Source organism: Scyliorhinus torazame, chromosome 15 (assembly GCF_047496885.1).
Source record: "Scyliorhinus torazame isolate Kashiwa2021f chromosome 15, sScyTor2.1, whole genome shotgun sequence".
In the NCBI taxonomy this organism is placed as follows: domain Eukaryota; kingdom Metazoa; phylum Chordata; class Chondrichthyes; order Carcharhiniformes; family Scyliorhinidae; genus Scyliorhinus; species Scyliorhinus torazame.
Window position 1 is genome coordinate 149,067,975 of NC_092721.1, and position 19,825 is coordinate 149,087,799.

General features: G+C 42.8%; 1 protein-coding gene across 6 annotated transcripts in view; it reads left to right on the top strand.

Moving 5' to 3' along the window:
- LOC140391890 (actin-binding protein WASF3-like) overlaps nt 1-19,825 on the top strand; it is a 203,880-nt gene that overhangs the window by 169,456 nt on the left and 14,599 nt on the right. For 4 of the 6 annotated variants that reach the window (XM_072476911.1, XM_072476917.1, XM_072476913.1 and 1 more), the window contains 2 exons: nt 8,082-8,199; nt 18,214-18,282. In XM_072476911.1, coding sequence (XP_072333012.1) covers nt 8,082-8,199; nt 18,214-18,282 — 187 coding nt within the window. Of the gene's footprint in view, nt 1-8,081; nt 8,200-15,810; nt 15,987-18,213; nt 18,283-19,825 lie in introns of all 6 variants that reach the window. The other 2 variants (XM_072476914.1, XM_072476915.1) reach the window with 2 other exon arrangements.

The window sequence follows — 19,825 nt, forward strand, 5'->3', positions numbered from 1 at the left end:
TGAAGTCCAAGTCCTCCTGCTTCACTCTGTTTCTGTAGGCAGGAAAGCCTCCAGTCTGCAGGCCCTAGGCCTCTATAGGTTGTAATTGGCAGTCCCAGCCTCTGCCCCCTTCCATAGCATTACAGTCAGCAGGCACTTGTGAACAATCAGGCAGTTCTCAAATCCTAGGCCAAGCCCAGTCCCAGGACCTCACCTGCAGACTTGTCCCTCTCCATCCCTTTTCCCTTTCCTTTTCTCTCCCTCAAGCAGCAATTGCAGAAAACGACGGGTTTCAGCAGCAAGCAAATAAACTCATGGCTATAGCAGCCTCCAGGAATCTGCAACCATCAGCTGGAGCAAGCAGCAAACACAACCTGCAAATATTTTAGTTTATTGACAGTATCAAAATACAAAAGGTGAAGGTAAGCTGAGTTTTTGGTTTTTAACTGACTTTTTCAGAGCTTTTTTTTTCTCAGAGCAGCAGGAAACCGGAAGTTGGCCGTGGGGAGACCTGGGAAGGTTTGTATTACCCAATAAATTTGAACGGTGCGGAAACCTGAGACACTACACGTGTTGTGTCTCCCACCCTCCCTCCTCCTCTAAACTAAACAAAAAGACTCAATGCTGTGAGCAGGTAAGCTATTTACTTCTTTTTTACTGGGAGACTAAGTAGAGGTGATGGCAGCTCGGGCAGTGGAATGTTCCACCTGCAGAATGTTTGAGGTAAGGGAGACCACAGTGTCCTTGCTGATTGATGCGCAATCAATTACTCTCGAGACAAGGTGAGTCATAACTAATAGGCTTTAATCAGCTAGAACTGTTCCCAGCAGCTTCGATACAGAAAGTGAAGGCTGCTGGGACGGCATCGGTTCTTATACCCTGCCTCTCAGGGCGGAGCTATGTACGTTAGCCAATGGTAGACTCCTGGGTCTAGCCAATGGTCATCCATCTCTCCGGTACCGCAATACCTGGTATTACCACACTGACTTCACCTGCGGGAAGTGCAGCCATCTCCAGCTCCTCACAGACCGTGTTCGGGAACTGGAGCTGTAGCTGGGTGAACTGAGGATCATTCGGGAGGCTGAGGGGGTGATAGATAGAAGCTACAGGGACATAGTTACACCTGAGAGCAAAGGAAACTGGGTAACAGTTAGAGGTGGGAAGAGGAGGAAGCAGTCAGTGCAGGGATCCCCTGTGGTCGTTCCTCTCAACAATAAGTATACCGCGTTGGGGGGGATTACCTAGTAGGCTCAGAAGGGAAGGGGAGAGATGAGGAGAGCACTAGTTATAGGGGACTCAATCGTTAGAGGTACAGCAGACGGTTCTGTGGGCACGGGCGAGACACTCGGATGGTTTGTTGCCTCCTGGGTGCCAGGGTCCATGACGTCTTTGATCGTGTCTTCAGGATTCTTAAGGGAGAGGGGGAGCAGCCAGATGTCGTGGTGCACATTGGTACCAACGACGTAGGTAGGAAAAGGGGTGTGGATGTAATAAACGAGTTTAGGGAGTTAGGCTGGAAGTTAAAAGCCAGGACAGACAGAGTTGTCAGCTCTGGTTTGTTGCCGGTGCCACGTGATAGCGAGGCTAGGAATAGGGAGAGAGTGCAGTTGAACACGTGGCTGCAGAAATGGTGTAGGAGGGAGGGCTTCAGGTATTTGGATAATTGGAGCACATTCTGGGGAAGGTGGGACCTGTACAAGCAGGACGGCTTGCATCTGAACCAGAGGGGCACCAACATCCTGGGAGGGAGGTTTTCTAGTAATCTTCGAGAGGGTTTAAACTAATTTGGCAGGGGAATGGGAACCGGATTTATAGTCCAGCAATTAAGGTAGCTGATGTTCAGGATGTCAAAGATGTAGTGAGGCAGTGGGGAAGGTAACACTGACAAAGGAGAGTACTTGCAGGCACGGAGATGGGTTGAAGTGTGTATACTTCAACGCAAGAAGTGGGTGAACTTAAGGCATGGATCGGTACTTGGGACTACGATGTGGTGGCCATCACGGAAACTTGGATAGAAGAGGGGCAGAAATGGTTGTTGGAGGTTCTTGGTTATAGATGTTTCAATAAGATTAGGGAGGGTGGTAAAAGAGGTGTTAATTAGAGATAATATAACAGCTGCAGAAAGGCAGTTCGAGGAGGATCTGCCTATGAGATAGTATGGGTTGAAGTCAGAAATAGGAAAGGAGCAGTCACCTTGTTGGGAATTTTCTATAGGTCCCCCAATAGCAGCAGAGATGTGGAGGAACAGATTGGGAAACAGATTTTGGAAAGGTGCAGAAGTCACAGGGTAGTAGTCATGGGTGACTTCAACTTCCCAAATATTGAGTGGAAACTCTTTAGATCAAATAGTTTGGATGGGGTGGTGTTTGTGCAGTGTGTCCAGGAAGCTTTTCTAACACAGTATGTAGATTGTTCAACCAGAGGGGAGGCCATATTGGATTTGGTACTTGGTAATGAACCAGGGCAAGTGAAAGATTTGTTAGTGGGGGAGCATTTTGGAGATAGTGACCACAATTCTGTGACTTTCACTTCAGTAATGGAGAGGGATTGGTGCGTGCAACAGGGCAAGGTTTACAATTGGGGGAAGGGAAAATACAATGCTGTCAGACAAGAACTGAAGTGCATAAGTTGGGAACATAGGCTGTCAGGGAAGGACACAATTGAAATGTGGAACTTGTTCAAGGAACAGATACTACGTGTCCTTGATATGTATGTCCCTGTCCGGCAGGGAAGAGATGGTCGAGTGAGGGAACCATGGTTGACAAAAGAGGTTGAATGTCTTGTTAAGAGGAAGAAGGAGACTTGTGTAAGGCTGAGGAAACCAGGTTCAGACAGGGCGCTGGAGGGATTCAAGATAACCAGGAGGGAACTGAAGAAAGGGATTAGGAGAGCTAAGAGAGGGCATGAAAAATCTTTGGCGGTAGGATCAAGGAAAACCCCAAGGCCTTTTACACATGTGAGAAATATGAGAATGACTAGAGCCGAGGGTAGGTCCGATCAAGGTCAGTAGCGGGAGATTGTGTATCGAGTTTGAAGAGATAGGAGAGGTCTTGAACGAGTACTTTTCTTCAGTATTTACGAATGAGAGGGGCCATATTGTTGGAGAGGACAGTGTGAAACAGACTGGTAAGCTCGAGGAGATACTTGTTAGGAAGGAAGATGTATTGGGCATTTTGGAAAACTTGAGGATAGACAAGTCCCCCGGGCCTGACGGGATATATCCATGGATTCTATGGGAAGCAAGAGATGAAATTGCAGAGCCGTTGGCAATGATCTTTTTGTCCTCAATGTCAACATGGGTGGTACCAGGGGATTGGAGAATGGCGAATGTCGTGCCCCTGTTCAAAAAAGGGAATAGGGATAAGCCTGGGAATTACAGGCCAGTTAGTCTTACTTTGGTGGTAGGCAAAGTAATGGAAAGGGTACTGAGTGATAGGGTTTCTGAGCACCTGGAAGACGCTGCTTGATTAGGGATAGTCAGCACGGATTTGTGAGGGGTAGGTCTTGCCTCACAAGTCTTATTGAATTCTTTGAGGAGGTGACCAAGCACGTGGATGAAGGTAAAGCAGTGGATGTAGTGTACATGGATTTTAGTAAGGCATTTGATAACGTTCCCCATGGTAGGCTTATGCAGAAAGTAAGGAGCATGGGATAGCGGGAAATTTGGCCAGTTGGATAACAAACTGGCTAACCAATAGAAGTCGAGAGTGATGGTGGATGGCAAATATTCAGCCTGGAGCCCAGTTACCAATGGCGTACCGCAGGGATCAGTTCTGTGTCCTCTGCTGTTTGTGATTTTCATTAATGGCTTGGATGAGGGAGTTGAAGGGTGGGTCAGTAAATTTGTAGACGATACGAAGATTGCTGGAGTTGTGGATAGTGAGGAGGGCTGTTGTCGGCTGCAAAGAGACATAGATAGGATGCAGAGCTGGGCTGAGAAGTGGCAGATGGAGTTTAACCCTGAAAAGTGTGAGGTTGTCCATTTTGGAAGGACAAATATGAATGCGGAATACAGGGTTAACGGTAGGGTTCTTGGCAATGTGGAGGAGCAGAGAGATCTTGGGGTCTATGTTCATACATCTTTGAAAGTTGCCACTCAAGTGGATAGAGCTGTGAAGAAGGCCTATAATGTGCTAGCATTCATTAACAGAGGGATTGAATTTAAGAGCCGTGAGGTGATGATGCAGCTGTACAAAACCTTGGTAAGGCCACATTTGGAGTACTGTGTGCAGTTCTGGTCACCTGATTTTAGGAAGGATGTGGAAGCTTTGGAAGAGGTGCAAAGGAGATGTTGCCTGGCATGGAGAGTAGGTCTGACGAGGAAAGGTTGAGGGTGCTAGGTCTTTTCTCATTAGAACCGAGAAGGATGAGGGGAGACTTGATCGAGGTTTATAAGATGATCAGGGGAATAGATAGAGTAGACAGTCAGAGACTTTTCCCCCGGGTAAAACAAACCATTACAAGGGGACATAAATTTAAGGTGAATGGTGGAAGATATAGGGGGGATGTCAGAGGTAGGTTCTTTATCCAGAGAGTAGTGGGGGCATGAAGTGCACTGCCTGTGGAAGTAGTTGAGTCGGAAATATTAGGGACCTTCAAGCGGCTATAGGATAGGTACATGGATTACGGTAGAATGATGGGGTGTAGATTAATTTGTTCTTAATCTAGGACAAAAGTTCGGCACAACATCGTGGGCCGAAGGGCCTGTTCTGTGCTGTATTTTCTATGTTCTATGATAAGAGGACACCAATCACTTGGCATGCAGAACACACTCAAGTGTGTGCATAGAAAGTACAGGCGTGATAATTTAGTCTTCCTTTTTAAAAATGTGAAGCTGGCGCAATGGCTTCTGAGGGCAAGTGAGGAACATAGGAATTAGGAGCAGAAGTAGGCAATTCAGCCCTCCGAGTCTGCTCCGACATTCAATCAGACCATGGTGGATCTCTTCCTGGTCTCAAATGCACATCACCACCTGTTCCCCATAGCCCTTTAACCAGTTTTTTAATCAAATATATCTATCTCCTTCTTGAAACCATTTAATGACTCCGATTCCACCGCACTATGGGACAGCGAGTTCCACAAATTCACCAACTTCTGTGAGAAGTAGTTCATAAGAACATAAGAACTAGGAGCAGGAGTAGGCCATCTGGTTCCTCGAGCCTGCTCCACTTTCAATCAGATCATGGCTGATCTTTTTGTGGACTCGACCACTTACCTGCCCGCTCACCATAACCCTTAATTCCTTTACTGTTCAAATATCTATCTTGGTCTTAAAAACATCCAATGAGGTAGCCTCAACTGCTTCCACAGATTTACAACCCTTTGGGTGAAGAAGTTCGTCCTCATCTCAGTTCTAAATCTACCGCCTCTCAACCTATTGGCCTGAAACCGCATCAGTGGGATGGAAGTTCTTAATAAAAATACTTTTTCAGCTTTGTAGTTAGTGTTATGAAAACAAATGTAGTTTTAAGGGATTCGTATTTGTATAGGTAAACATTAGAAATAAGGTACAGTTTTAAGTGGGTTTAATTTAATGTTTCTATGCCTGGATAAAGAACTGGCTAACCGATAGAAGTCAGAGAGTGGTGATGGATGGCAAATATTCAGCCTGGAGCCCAGTTACCAGTGGCGTACCGCAGGGCTCAGTTCTGGGTCCTCAGCTGTTTGTGATTTTCATTAATGACTTGGATGAGGGAGTTGAAGGGTGGGTCAGTAAATTTGCAGACTATACGAAGATTGCTGGAGTTGTGGATAGTGAGGAGGGCTGTTGTCGGCTGCAAAGAGACATAGATAGGATGCAGAACTGGGCTGAGAAGTGACAGATGGAGTTTAACCCTGAAAAGCGTGAGGTTGTCCATTTTGGAAGGACATTACGAGAACACAGAACTGATCCCTGCGGTACGCCACTGGTAACTGGGCTCCTGGCTGAATATTTGCCATCCACCACCACTCTCTAACTTCTATTGGTTCGCCAGTTCGTTATGCCTCTATAGTTAAATGCATGCTGGACAAAGGTGTATGTATGTGTGGGATTGGTTTCAATTCCAACTGTGATTCTATTGTGCTCAGAGAGGGCTACAGGGTGAAGAATAAATACGTCGTCAGAGCTATGTGGGGCTTAGCAACTGGGGCTTGCAAGGTAGAGAAGCTTTTAAGTTTTAGTTTCGCAGTTGGAGACTGTTTTATTGCAGTTGGAGAAAGGTAGTGAGAGAGAAGGCAGCTCAAACAGCTCTGCGAGAAGCAGTTAGTTTTAGAAGGCTAAATAGGGAACATCTCTCTCAGCCTTTCTAGAGGAAAAGCCATACAATGGCGTAATGATTAAGGAAATCGATGCCAGCTAGTTAAGGAAGCTACAGAAATGAAGAAAGAGTCCAAGAAGTCTGGAGTTAAATGAACAGAGACCATGGTACTGCAGTCAAGATAAATAAATCTTAAAGGGGTTGTTGTGACATCCTGGACTGGATTCGCTGTTAAAATAGAGTGGAAACTTTGTTTAAAAGTGTCGTTTGGAAAACCAGGGGCTGGACTCTCCCAAAATGGGGCTATGTCCCCACGCTGGCATAAAATCGCCGGCGTTGTACTCCCCAGTTTCCTGCAAAAAATAAAAGTCGATTCACTTACCTTCTGGGGGCGAGCAGGGACCCGGGGAGCTTCACGTAGCTTTGGTTGCGGATATGAGCCCCCGTACTTCCGGTTCTGAATCCGCGCATGCGCATGGCGGCGGCCGCCGTGCGCCTTGGCGAATTCGGACTGCGGACCAACACCAACAAGTTAGGCCCCCCGATCAGCCGCCAGCCCGAGGATCCTTCCGGCTCGATCACTGCCCCGGCCACCCATAAGGCTCCACCCCCGATGCTGTATCCCCCTGCCCCCACCAGGGTGGCCGTGGACTGAGTCCACAGCCGCCACGCAAGAGTCCCGACCGGCCATACCACATTAGTTCCAGGCCGTCGGGAACCCAGCCGGTTGTGAGCGGAGTATTGCTGGGCGGGCCTCTTGTCAATGGCTCTCCTGACATGTGGCGTAATTTGCGGATGCGCAGATATTCAAGGCCCGGAAAATCGCCGGAGTGGCGCCGGGCCAGATTCCATCGGGAACTTTTATTCTCTGACCCCGTGCCAAACGCGATTTCCGCGCGGGACTGCGGAGAATCCAGCCCCTGGTCTGGATTTCAGAACGCAAACCACTAAGGGAAAGCAATATTATGAGAGAAGATTTTAAAATGTGTTTTTGAGAGTGGAAACTCACTTGACAATTATCAGGGGGATTCTGAGGAGAAATCCACAGACACTAACTTGGGTTCAGAGCGGAGAGTGCGTGTATTTGACCACAGTCATTTTGTGAACTCAAAAAGGGACTTTGTGTTAGTGGGACCGTTGTAGCTTAAAATGTACTTTGTAATCCGGGTTACTCTTATAATCTGTGTGTATTTGTTAAGCCACTGACGGCTCTCCCAAGTTTTCCCATCCTGCCTGCGATAATACCTGACATTGTTAAGATCCTGCCCAAAACCTTTAGTCATAGAATAGATTGCGAGTCAATATAATTTTCAAGGTATAATAGATTCTTATTTCATCAATGAACTTGTAAGAAGCATACATTTTCATATTGCGCATAATGAGAAAAAAAAGAATTTTAAACTTATAAGGAAAAAATCTCTGAAGATTGAAGAGAAATTAGTACAGAGATTAATTAAATTGTGATTAACAGTCAAATCAAATTAATTTGAAAATCAAATAGAGGTGTTTATCAGATGCTGCTTAAAATTATCCTAGTACAGCTGTTGTTAATGTATATTCACACCCATGTACTGTTTTTTAAAAACCTTTTTTGGGGAAGTAGTGGAACAATTTCAGAGTTCCTTTTCAGCCCATTGAACTGGTTTGAATGCTCTTTCCATGGCCAACAAGTCCTGGCGTTGGACTCGAACCAGTGAAATTATACTATTACAATCACTTTTGAGGCTGTGCCAAGTGATCATCTTGCAGATGTTCCTCTGTTGTTTTTGTCATTTTAATCTGTTACTGTAGATCTTTGGGACAGAATTCAATGCACTGTCGTGAATTATGAAGTGCTGAAATGTTTGCATTTTCTTATTGCAGGGATGATAAAAAAGATGGACTTAAGTTTTACACGGATCCATCTTATTTTTTTGAGTTGTGGAAAGAGAAGATGCTGCAGGATACTGAGGATAAGAGGAAAGAGAAAAGAAGACAGAAGGTACAGAGCATTAGGGAAGCTTTTTATATCTGCATTATACAGTGTACAAATCATTAATAATTATTGTTAATGCCTCTAAATTGTACAATACTATGTTGATGCATGCCAAAGTAATTTGACTGAAGTCTTTAAAAATAATTTAACAAGGATTTAACTTTCTACAGGGCTAAAAAAACAGATGTTTTTGTTAACCCAGAATAATACAAACTGTTGAGAACTAAACTACTTTCAAAAATAATGCTGCATCTATTAAAATTTAATGGCTTACCAGTTGGTGTTTAGTATTATGTGCACATTAAGATATCTATGGCCAAGCTTTCAAAGAAGGAGACTTAAAAGTAGTGTTTTTGATTACACATTTGAGAAGAAACTTCTAGCCTTTTGACTGATCAGTGCTGGGATCTTTGCTGTTGGTAGTATATATAAATGATTTGGAGGAAAATGTAACTGGTCTGATTAGTAAATTTTCGGATGACACAAAGGTTGGTGGAGTTGCGGAAAGTGATGCGGATTGTCAGAAGATACAACAGGGTATAGATCGGTTGGAGACTTGGACAGAGAAATGGCAGAACATAGAACATAGAACATTGAAAAATATAGCACAGAACAGGCCCTTCGGCCCACGATGTTGTGCCGAACCTTTGTCCTAGATTAATCATAGATTATCATAGAATTTACAGTGCAGAAGGAGGCCATTCGGCCCACCGAGTCTGCACCGGCTCTTGGAAAAACTACCCCACCCAAGGTCAACACCTCCACTCCATCCCCATAATGCAGTAACCCCACCCGACACTAAGGGCAATTTATCATGGCCAATCCATCTAATCTGCACATCTTTGGACTGTGGGAGGAAACCAGAGCACCAGGAGGTAACCCACGCGCACACTGGGAGGATGTGCAGACTCCGCACAAACAGTGTCCCAAGCCGGAATCGAACCTTGGACCCTGGAGCTGTGAAGCAATTGTGCTATCCACAATGCTACCGCGCTGCCCTTAAGAACAAATTAATCTACACTATATCATTCTACCGTGATCCATGTACCTATCCAATAGCTGCTTGAAGGTCCCTAATGTTTCCGACTCAACTACTTCCACAGGCAGTGCATTCCATGCCCCCACTACTCTCTGGGTAAAGAACCTACCTCTGACATTCCCCCTATATATTCCACCATTCACCTTAAATTTATGTCCCCTTGTAATGGTTTGTTCCACCTGGGGAAAAAGTCTCTGACTGTCTACTCTATCTATTCCTCTGATCATTTTATAAACGTCTATCAAGTCGCCCCTCATCCTTCTCCGTTCTAATGAGAAAAGGCCTAGCACCCTCAACCTTTCCTCATAAGATCTACTCTCCATTCCAGGCAACATCCTGGTAAATCTCCTTTGCACCTTTTCCAAAGCTTCCACATCCCTCCTAAAATGAGGCGACCAGAACTGCACACAGTACTCCAAATGTGGCCTTACCAAGGTTTTGTACAGCTGCATCATCACCTCACGGCTCTTAAATTCAATCCCTTTGTTAATGAATGCTAGCACACCATAGGCCTTCTTCACAGCTCTATCCACTTGAGTGGCAACTTTCAAAGATGTATGAACATAGACCCCAAGATCTCTCTGCTCCTCCACATTGCCAAGAACCCTACCGTTAACCCTGTATTCCGCATTCATATTTGTTCTTCCAAAATGGACAACCTCACACCTTTCAGGGTTAAACTCCATCTGCCACTTCTCAGCCCAGCTCTGCATCCTATCTATGTCTCTTTGCAGCCGACAACAGCCCTCCTCACTATCCACAACTCCACCAATCTTCGTATCATCTGCAAATTTACTGACCCACCCTTCAACTCCCTCATCCAAGTCATTAATGAAAATCACAAACAACAGAGGACCCAGAACTGATCCCTGCGGTATGCCACTGGTAACTGGGATCCAGGCTGAATATTTGCCATCCACCACCACTCTCTGACTTCTATCGGTTAGCCAGTTCGTTATCCAACTGGCCAAATTTCCCATTATCCCATGCCTCCTTACTTTCTGCATAAGCCTACCATGGGGAACGTTATCAAATGCCTTACTAAAATCCATGTACACTACATCCACTGCTTTACCTTCATCCACATACTTGGTCACCTCCTCAAAGAATTCAATAAGACTTGTAAGGCAAGACCTACCCCTCACAAATCCGTGCTGACTATCCCTAATCAAGCAGTGTCTTTCCAGATGCTCAGAAATCCTATCCCTCAGTACCATTTCCATTACTTTGCCTACGACTGAAGTAAGACTAACTGGCCTGTAATTCCCTGGGTTATCCCTATTCCCTTTTTTGAACAAGGGCACGACATTCGCCACTCTCCAATCCCCTGGTACCACCCCTGTTAACAGTGAGGACGAAAAGATCATTGCCAACGGCTCTGCAATTTCATCTCTTGCTTTCCATAGAATCCTTGGATATATCTCGTCAGGCCCGGGGGACTTGTCTATCCTCAAGTTTTTCAAAATGCCCAACACATCTTCCTTCCTAACAGGTATTTCCTCGAGCTTACCAGTCTGTTTCACACAGTCCTTTCCAACAATATGGCCCCTCTCATTTGTAAATACTGAAGAAAAGTACTCGTTCAAGACCTCTCCTATCTCTTCAGACTCAATACACAATCTCCCGCTACTGTCCTTGATTGGACCTACCCTCGCTCTAGTCATTCTCATATTTCTCACATATGTCGCAGATGGAGTTAAACCGGCCAAATGTGAGGAAATGCATTTTGGTAGGCCTAATATAGGTGGGAAGTATATAGTAAATGGCAGAACCCTTAGCAGTATTGATAGGCAGAGAGATCTGGGCGTAGAGGTCCATAGATCACCGAAAGTGGCAACACAGGCGGATAAGGTAGTCGAGAAGGCTTATGGCATGCTTGCCTTCATCGGTTGGGGCACTTGAGTATAAAAATTGGCAAGTCATGCTGCAGCTTTACAGAACCTTAGTTAGGCCACACTTGGAATATTGTGTACAATTGATGTTGCCTGGTCTGGAGGGTATTCGCTTTGAGGAGAGGTTGGATAAACCTAGGTTGTTTTATTAGAACGTTGGAGGTTAAGGGGCAACCTGATAGAGGTTTACAAAATTATGAGTGGCATGGACAAAGTGGATAGTCAAAGCTTTTTCCCAGGTTGGAAATGTCAGTTATTAGGGGACATAGGTTTAAGGTGCGAGGGGAAAAGTTTAGAGATGTGCGAGGCAGGTTTTTTGTACAGAGGGTGGTGCGTGCCTGGAACTCGCTGCAGAGGGAGGTGGTGGACCAGGTAAGATAGCAACGTTTAAGAGGCATCTTGACAAATACATGAATAGGATGGGAATAGAGGGAAACAGACTCCTGAAGTGCAGAATGTTTCAGTTTAGGCAAGCATCATGATTGGTGCAGGCTTGAGGCAGGCTAAAGGGCCTGTTCCTGTACTGTTCTTTGATTTAACAATTGAACTAACATGATAACAGTCTTATTTTTACACGTGTCAACACAATCTTCCAATTTTCATGATTCAACACACATCTTAGTTGTTTGGTGAGATGTAGCAGGAAAAGGTCAAAACTAGATTAGGCACTATCCATTTAGGGTGGGTCAGGAAAAGTGATTTTTGTGTTGCTGGAAGCTGGTTAAAAGGGAACGGAGGCTCTGGTGAGGGGAATGGTATAAGGCCAAAGGGGAACCCAAGAGAGGGTAGAATGTGATTTGTAAAACTAAACTGTAAACATGTAACTTCTGTTGTTAAGGTTCCCCTCCTTTCCTCAGATTTTACTTGTATAGGAAGAGGTAATTGCATAGAAATTCGTTACCATAGATGAGTGCTGAACTAGTGCTGAATGTTTACATCAGATACATAGTTGGCATGTGGCCTTATCCAGATGCTGCCATCTATGATTTCAGTGAAATTAATTAAAAGTCAGTCTCAAAGCTGAAGCCAGTGTTACAGCTCTCTGCTGTGTCTGGAAATCCAAAATACAAAGTACTTGTACAATAATACAAGTACAAAATTCTACTAGATAGGACTTTCCTTTTATATTTTTCACAATACTGTCCTCGTTAAAACGGACTGTTAATTTTTAACTTGATGAAAGTGCGTTAACAATGATGGCTAAGGCTTTGTACTTTGACTCGTGTTCATTTCAGTCATTGGAAAATTGTGAGCTTTTGAGCACAAAAGCACGTAACTATGATCCTTAAGCTTATGTACATCTAGCCATGAGACTACAGTCTTTACACTTATTGGTGTGAAGTATAATTTTTTCAATGACGCATGGGCCTTGATTTTATCCCTCACCCAGTGATAATGGTATATGAAAGGTACTAAGATTAAGCCAAGTCAATTTCCCAGCCTGGAGCTGCACAATTTGCCCAACCTCCAAACTGGCTGAGACTCCCATTATAGGCAGGTGAAGATCTCTTTTAAATGCAAACCTTGCTGCTGGGTGACATTATAAGCATTATCTTGATTCTAATGGAAGGGTCAGGAGGAGCCACACAATGTATGGAGCCTCACAGCAGAACCAAAGGAGACAACTGACTAGCCAGAAGTCTGTAGAGGTTTTGAAAACTACTTCTGTAAGAATCCTTTGCGGATCAGCAAGTGCAGGAAACCCTTCCTTCCACTTCTAAGGTCTGATTCCATAGGTCCTTAGTTGCATCTGTGCTGCAATGTTCCTGCTCACTCCGTATCTGGCAGGCTTAGGTGGGACTCTGGGAACATTTATCCAAATCTGGCCCCCTGCCATAATGTGTCTCCACTTTTCTGTGCGCCTTCTCGTCTGTGTAGTATAATGGGAAGAATCGGAGATCTGCAGGTGGGAGGGAGAGGGGAAATGTAGTATAAAAAGTTATTTCTGACTGATATTCTAATGAGACATTGTATACATGATTACAAGACGTGATCTTGCTCTTTGTTGACCTCAAGGCAAGGAAGTCTACAGTAAGCAATATTCCAATAAAGTTAATGTTTTCCTTACCTCAGCAGGTCCTGTGGGTTAGATCAGTAAGTTTGCGGATGATATGAAAATTGGAGGGGTGATAACTAGTGAGGAGGATAGCCTTCGATTACAGGAGGATACAGATGGGCTGGTCAGATTGGCTGATCAGTGGCAAATGGAATTCAATCTGGATAAGTGTGAGGTGATGCACTTGGGCAGGACAAACAAGGCAATGGAATACATGATAAACGGCAGGATCCTGGGAAGCACTGAGGGTCGGAGGGACCATGGTGTGAATGTACACCGTCTCTTAAAGTAGCATTGCAGGTTGATACAGTGGTTAAGAAGGCATATGGTATACTTGCCTTTATTAGCCGAGGCCTAGAGTTTAAGAGCAGGGAGGTTATGCTGGAACTGTACAAAACATAGGTTAAGTCACAGCTAGAGTATTGTCTGCAGTCCTGGGATCCACATTATCGGAGGGATATGATAGCACTGGAAAGGGTGCAGAGGAGATTTATTAGAAAGTTGCCTGTTGTGGAGAGTTTTAGTTATGAAGAGAGATTGGATAGACTTGGATTGTTTTCCTTGAAGCAGAGGAGACTGAGGGAGGACATAATTGAGATGTATAAAATTGAGGGACATGGGTAGATTAGACAGGAAGAAACTTCCCCTTGGTGGAGGGATCAATGATCAGGGGTCATAGATACAAGGTCAGGGGCAGGAAGTTTAGAGCGGATGTGAGGAGAAACTTTAGACCCAGAGGGTGGGGGGTGTTTTAAACCTGCTGCCTGAAAGGGTGGTGGAAGCAGAGACGTTCATAACATTTAAGAAGTATTTCGATGTGCACTTGCAATCCCAAGGCATACAAGGCTCTGGGCCAAGTGCTGGAAAATGGGATTATAATAGTTAGGTGGTTGTTTTTGACCGGCATAGACATGATGGGCCAAAGGGCCTTTTCTGTGCTGTATGATTCTATGACTCTTAAAACAAGGCCAAGAATATTACAAAGTACACTATTTTCATTCCATTTTAAAATTGGGGTCATGATTTCAGTAATTGGGGTATTGAGATAGAAAATAAAACCGTACCAGTTATTCCTAAAATTGTAAGAACAGGTCATCTCATTTCATAAGAAATAGAAGATTAACTGTCTCCCCAAAAATATGTAAACTAGTGTGAATTTTCAAATTCTTAACACTCCCAAGATTTTGCTAATTAGTCTTGTCTTCAGTATCTTTCCTCATTCCCAAAAAGTGCTAATTTTCAATTTCTTATCAGTCCCAAATTGTTGCTAATTAGTCTTGTTTCCAATCTCTTTTCCCACTCCCAAGAATGGCCAACTTATGATCACCAAGATGTTTATTTTTTTATACTTCCATCATTATTTATTAATAATAACCCACTATCTCAGTGCTTAAAAACATTTGACACAATTTTAAAGAAGCAATTTTCCATTGCTTGATGTTTTGAAATTTGTTGTACATGTGTGTCTTATTAACATATGTTTAAGAAACAATCTCACATCATTAACATCAACGTGTAATTTAGCATTTTAGCCAACTCAACAAATTATTTGCTGTCCCAATTTTGTGTTAATTCTGAAAACAGGCATGAAATTAACCATCTGTGTATTGAATGATGAATTTGTAAATATCGTGCTCTTTAGTATTAACTTTTCACCACAATTATAGTAAGCATTTATCAGATTTTAATCATTCTTAGCATATCAACAGCTAGATTTTCCACCCATTTCATCAAGCATTTTGTTTCCTTTGTTTTAAGTGAGCTGGACATAACCTCAGTACGTTAAAATGTCCGTAAATACTGACTAAGGATTCAATTAAGTATTTACTATCATTTAACCAAACTTATGCATTTTATTAGACACATAATAGATATAACTTTAAACTACAGGTATTATATTTTTAAGGTCTGATTAATGGATGTATATTTGTGCAGCACACCCGTGTATGCTGTTTTACTGGAGGCATCAATCTATTTAAAATGTGATTTAATCCTGAATTAAAATAGCAGACAGAAGTATGTCATGCAAATGTGGTCATGTTTGATCTCTTAATTTTGCGAACAGTAATTTCAAGATTCACATCTTAACATTAAATTTGTGTGATGCCTGAAAGGAGCAATAGTATGTTATGGTATAAAAGCAAGAAAATAGCACAACTTATACCAACAGAATGGAATTGAAACATTATAATTGCATCAATTTGTTCTTTGTTCAACAGTTTCTTCTACTAAAATTCTGTTTTGGTTTGTGCTTCTTGCATTTTGACAGCTTTGTTTTTCATAATCTTTAACAACATTGCTCACATTTTGACTAAGTAGAATTTTTTCTCAAATTCATTGTATCCAATGGGATTCAACTTACTGTTTAATCCCTTCATAGAAGTGAAAATTATACAAAATAATTATGTTTTCACATTGACTTGACAACTACATTGGAATCCAAAAATTCTTTGTAATCTATATTAGTAGTCCATACTTGGCAAGGTGAAAAAATAAAAAATCACACCATTTTTGATACAATTTGCAAGATTCCTTCTTTGAAGCATCGCACTTTCTTTCTGTTGCACTAACAAAATTTACCTACTCTCTCTCGCCTTTCTATCTCTTGGCATGCTTTCTTCATACCTTAGGAGCAGAAGCGTGTAGATGGCACAACCCGTGAGGTGAAAAAAGTTAGAAAGGCCAAGAACAGGCGGCAAGAATGGAATATGATGGCATATGACAAAGAACTTAGACCTGACAACAGGTTATCTCAAAATCTATACCATGGAGCATCTTCAGAGGGATCAGTGTCCCCAGACAATAGGTCTGTGCATATCAAAACCGCCTGGTCTATAATCATTTGGATGAGAAACTATGTTTCCAGAATTCTTTGTTACCTTCAATAAGAGTGGAAACTATAATAACACACTTTTTTTGAATATTATAATTAAAAAAGGTATACAGGGCAGCACGGTGGCGCAGTGAGTTAGCCCTACAGCCTCATGGCGCCGAGGTCCCAGGTTCGATCCCGGCTCTGGGTCACTGTCTGTGTGGAGTTTGCACATTCTCCCCGTGTTTGCGTGGGTTTCACCCCCACAACCCAAAGATGTGTAGGCTAGGTGGATTGGCCATGCTAAATTGCCCTTAATTGGAAAAAATGAATTGGGTACTCTAAATATTTTTTTAAACGGTATACAGAAGTTTTTGATCAGTAAAAGCAAAGTTAATCTGAATGTAAATATAAAACAACTTTTTTTTCAATGTAAAGCTGACAACGTTTGGAAACATTTACCAGTTGTATCTAAAACTTAAACTTTTAGTCTGTGAATTGTAAGTTTTAACTGAGTTGTTACCAATTCCAAGATAAATTGATTTTATTGTGCTCATTGAGAGAATTATATTAATGTTGCACAATGAGACGGTTTCAATTTCAGGCACCTTGGACAAGATTTTCATTCTTGAGTCCCTGATATGAAATGCAGGGCAGGAACACACAAGTGTCGTCGGTGGGATCCAGTGGGTGCTTTTGGAGGAGACAGTCACTTAAGTGGCTGCCTCTGGAAGCCCCATACAATTAGAGATAGTGGGTGGGCTCCCGAATCTGGAAGGGAAATGGATCCTCTGGCTCCAATGTCTATTTGATCTGGGATTTTAAAAATCGCACTGCATAAAAAAATTTGGTTCCCTTTGCCAATTACTTGAAATCTGTCTCCTCTGGTTTGTGACTTTTCTGTCAATAGGGAACAGTTTCTCTCCATTTATTCTGTCTATTTATTCTTTCCATTTATTCCCACACGATCTTGAAGACATCTATGAAATCACCTCGGAACCTTCTCTGATCTAAGGAGAGCAACCCCATCCTCTACAAATTATAACCATTCCAATATCCTTTCTGCACCATCTCTGAAGCAACCACATCCTTCTAAAAGTACTGTGACCTGAATTGTACACAACACTTCAGTTGAGGCCAACACTGTGCTTTATAAAGGTTCAACAAAACTTCCTTACTTTTGTACTCTATTCCTCCGTTTTTAAAGCTCAGGATGCCAATGCCTTTTTAAGCACTTTCTCATCCTTCCCTGTCACTTTCAGCGATTTGTGCACATATGCTTCAGGTCTCTGTTCCTTCAGCCCCTTTAAATTGTACTTTTTGTTTTGTACTGTCTGTCCTTGTTCTTCCTGCCAAAATGTGTAATTTTGCACCTCTCTGCATTGAATTGCATCAGCCCTATGTCTGCTTATTCCACTCGCCTGTTCACATTCTCTTGAAGTCTACCGCTATTCTCCCCATGGTTCATCATATACTTCTAAGTTTTGAGTTATTTGCAAATTTTGCAATTGTGTCCTGTGCACCCGAAGTTACTAATATAAATCAAGAAGGGCAATGGCTCTAGCATTGACTTCTGGGGAACCCCACTGGGGCTATATATAGCCTTCTCCCATCCAAAAAAAGTATTTCTCCACTACTACCTATTTCTTCTCATTCAGGTAACTTCTTAACCATGCTGCCACTGGTCCTTATTCCATTGACTTCAACTTTTCTGACAAGCCTATTGTGGTGGCTTGAGACATACACTGGAGGTTTCCAGTAATAAAAAAAGGAATTTATTGATGAAAGGCCAAGGCAATTAGTTAACAGACACCGAACACGATACAACAGATCTTTACATTTCAGCTCCCTGGTCCACACTGCCTGGGATCCTGCTTCCAGCGCCCCACCAAACTCCCCACTGGCTGGGGTTTGGCCCGAGTTGGTCACGTGGTCCGTGGAGCCCACCACCTTAAAGGCGTCATGCCACCACATCTATTAATGTGGTCTTTGTCAAATGCTTTTTAAAGCCCTTGGACCCATCCTCTGCATTGCCCTCATCAACCCATTCTGTTACCTCATCAAAAACACTCAATCAAATTGGTTCAACATTACTTGTCTTCACAATTCTGTGCTGGCTTAGTGACTGTTTGTTTATTTTGTCCTGAATTTATAAGCTTGAGAGGGAAAACTGACTGGCCTCTAATTTCTGGGTTTATCCTTACACCCTTTTTTAAACAAGGCTGTAACATTTGCAATTTCCCAATCTTCTGGAAGCATTCATGTATCTAAGGAGGATTGGAGGTTTGTGGTGAGTACTTCTGTAATTTTGACCCTTGCTTCCCTCAGTATTCTTGAATGCATCCAATCTGACTTACCAACTTTAAGTACATCCAACCTTTCTAGTACCTAATTTTAGCCTATCTAGTATCTCAACTACCTCCTGTTATACTTTGACTTTGGAAGCATTCCCTTCCTTGTTAAAACTGAACACTTCAGCCATGCCCTCTGTCTTCATGCATAGGTCTCCTTATTGACCCCACCCTTCCTCTCACTACCCTCTTACCAATTGTATGCTTATAAGATTTTGGATTCTCTTTGTTTGCTGCAGTATCTTCCCATACTCTCTTTCCCCTTATTATTTCCTTTTTCAGCTCCCCTTTGAACTTTCTATATTCGACTTGGCTCTCACTTGTATTAACCGTCTGATGTATGTAATAAGCAATCTTTTTCTGTTTCATCTTACTTCCTATCTCTTTCGTCACCCAGGAAGCTGTGGCTTCTGGTTGCTCTGCTCTGTCCCTCTTGGGAATATATCTTGACTGTATCCAAACCATCTCTTAAAACACATTTTTAAATTACAATTTTGTTTCATAATCTTTGATTCCAATTTACCTGAAGATCAGTTCTCAACCGACTGAAATTGGCTCCCCTTCAGTTAAATATTTTTACTCTTGATTACTCATTGACGTTTTTCATTGTTATAATACAATGATCACAGCCCCTAAATGATCCGTTACTGACACTTGATCCACCTGACCTTCCTCATTCGCCAGAATCAGATCCAGTAATGCCTCCTTCCTTGTTGGGCCTGAAATGTCCTGAACATGGTTCAGAAATTTATCCACTTCTCTGCCTTTTAAATTACTTTCCTGGTCTATATATATCCTCTTTCTCCAGCACTGCTATGTTCTCCTTATGCAAAACTGTTACCCCTTCTCCTTTCTTTCCATCCCATCTTTTCTAAACACCTTGTATTCAAAATATTGAGTACTCAGTTCTAACTTCTTCTGAATCGGGTTTCAGTTGTCACAATATTGCCTTCCCATGTGCTTTCTATGCCTGCAATTCACCAACCTTAATTGTTGCATTTTGTGTATTTACAAACATGCAATAATAATCTCCTAATCCAACCCATGTAATACCTTACTATTTCTTACTCTACAGTGCTATCTGTCTCTCCTAATCCTTTTTGCACTTTGCTTCTTCTTTCTATTGCTACATCCTGCTTTCCATCGACCTGACATTATTTTGAGCTCTCCTGCAACCCAAGCAAAACCATCTCATGAGGACATAGGTTGTATCTCAACAGACTAGGACCAATCTGGTCTATAACCAGTCCCAATGTGCCAGGAATCTAAAGTCCTCCCTCTGGCACCTTCTCTCCAATTACACATTCATCTGCATGATCCTCCTATTCCTGTACTCACACACACATGACATGGGGAATAATTCAGAGATTTCTTCCTTTTAGGTCTTGCTTATTAATCCCTTCCCTAGGTCCCTAAGATCTACCTTCAGAACCTTATCCCTTTTTCTTCTGAGAGGCTGTAAAACATTCAGATGGGGAGGGA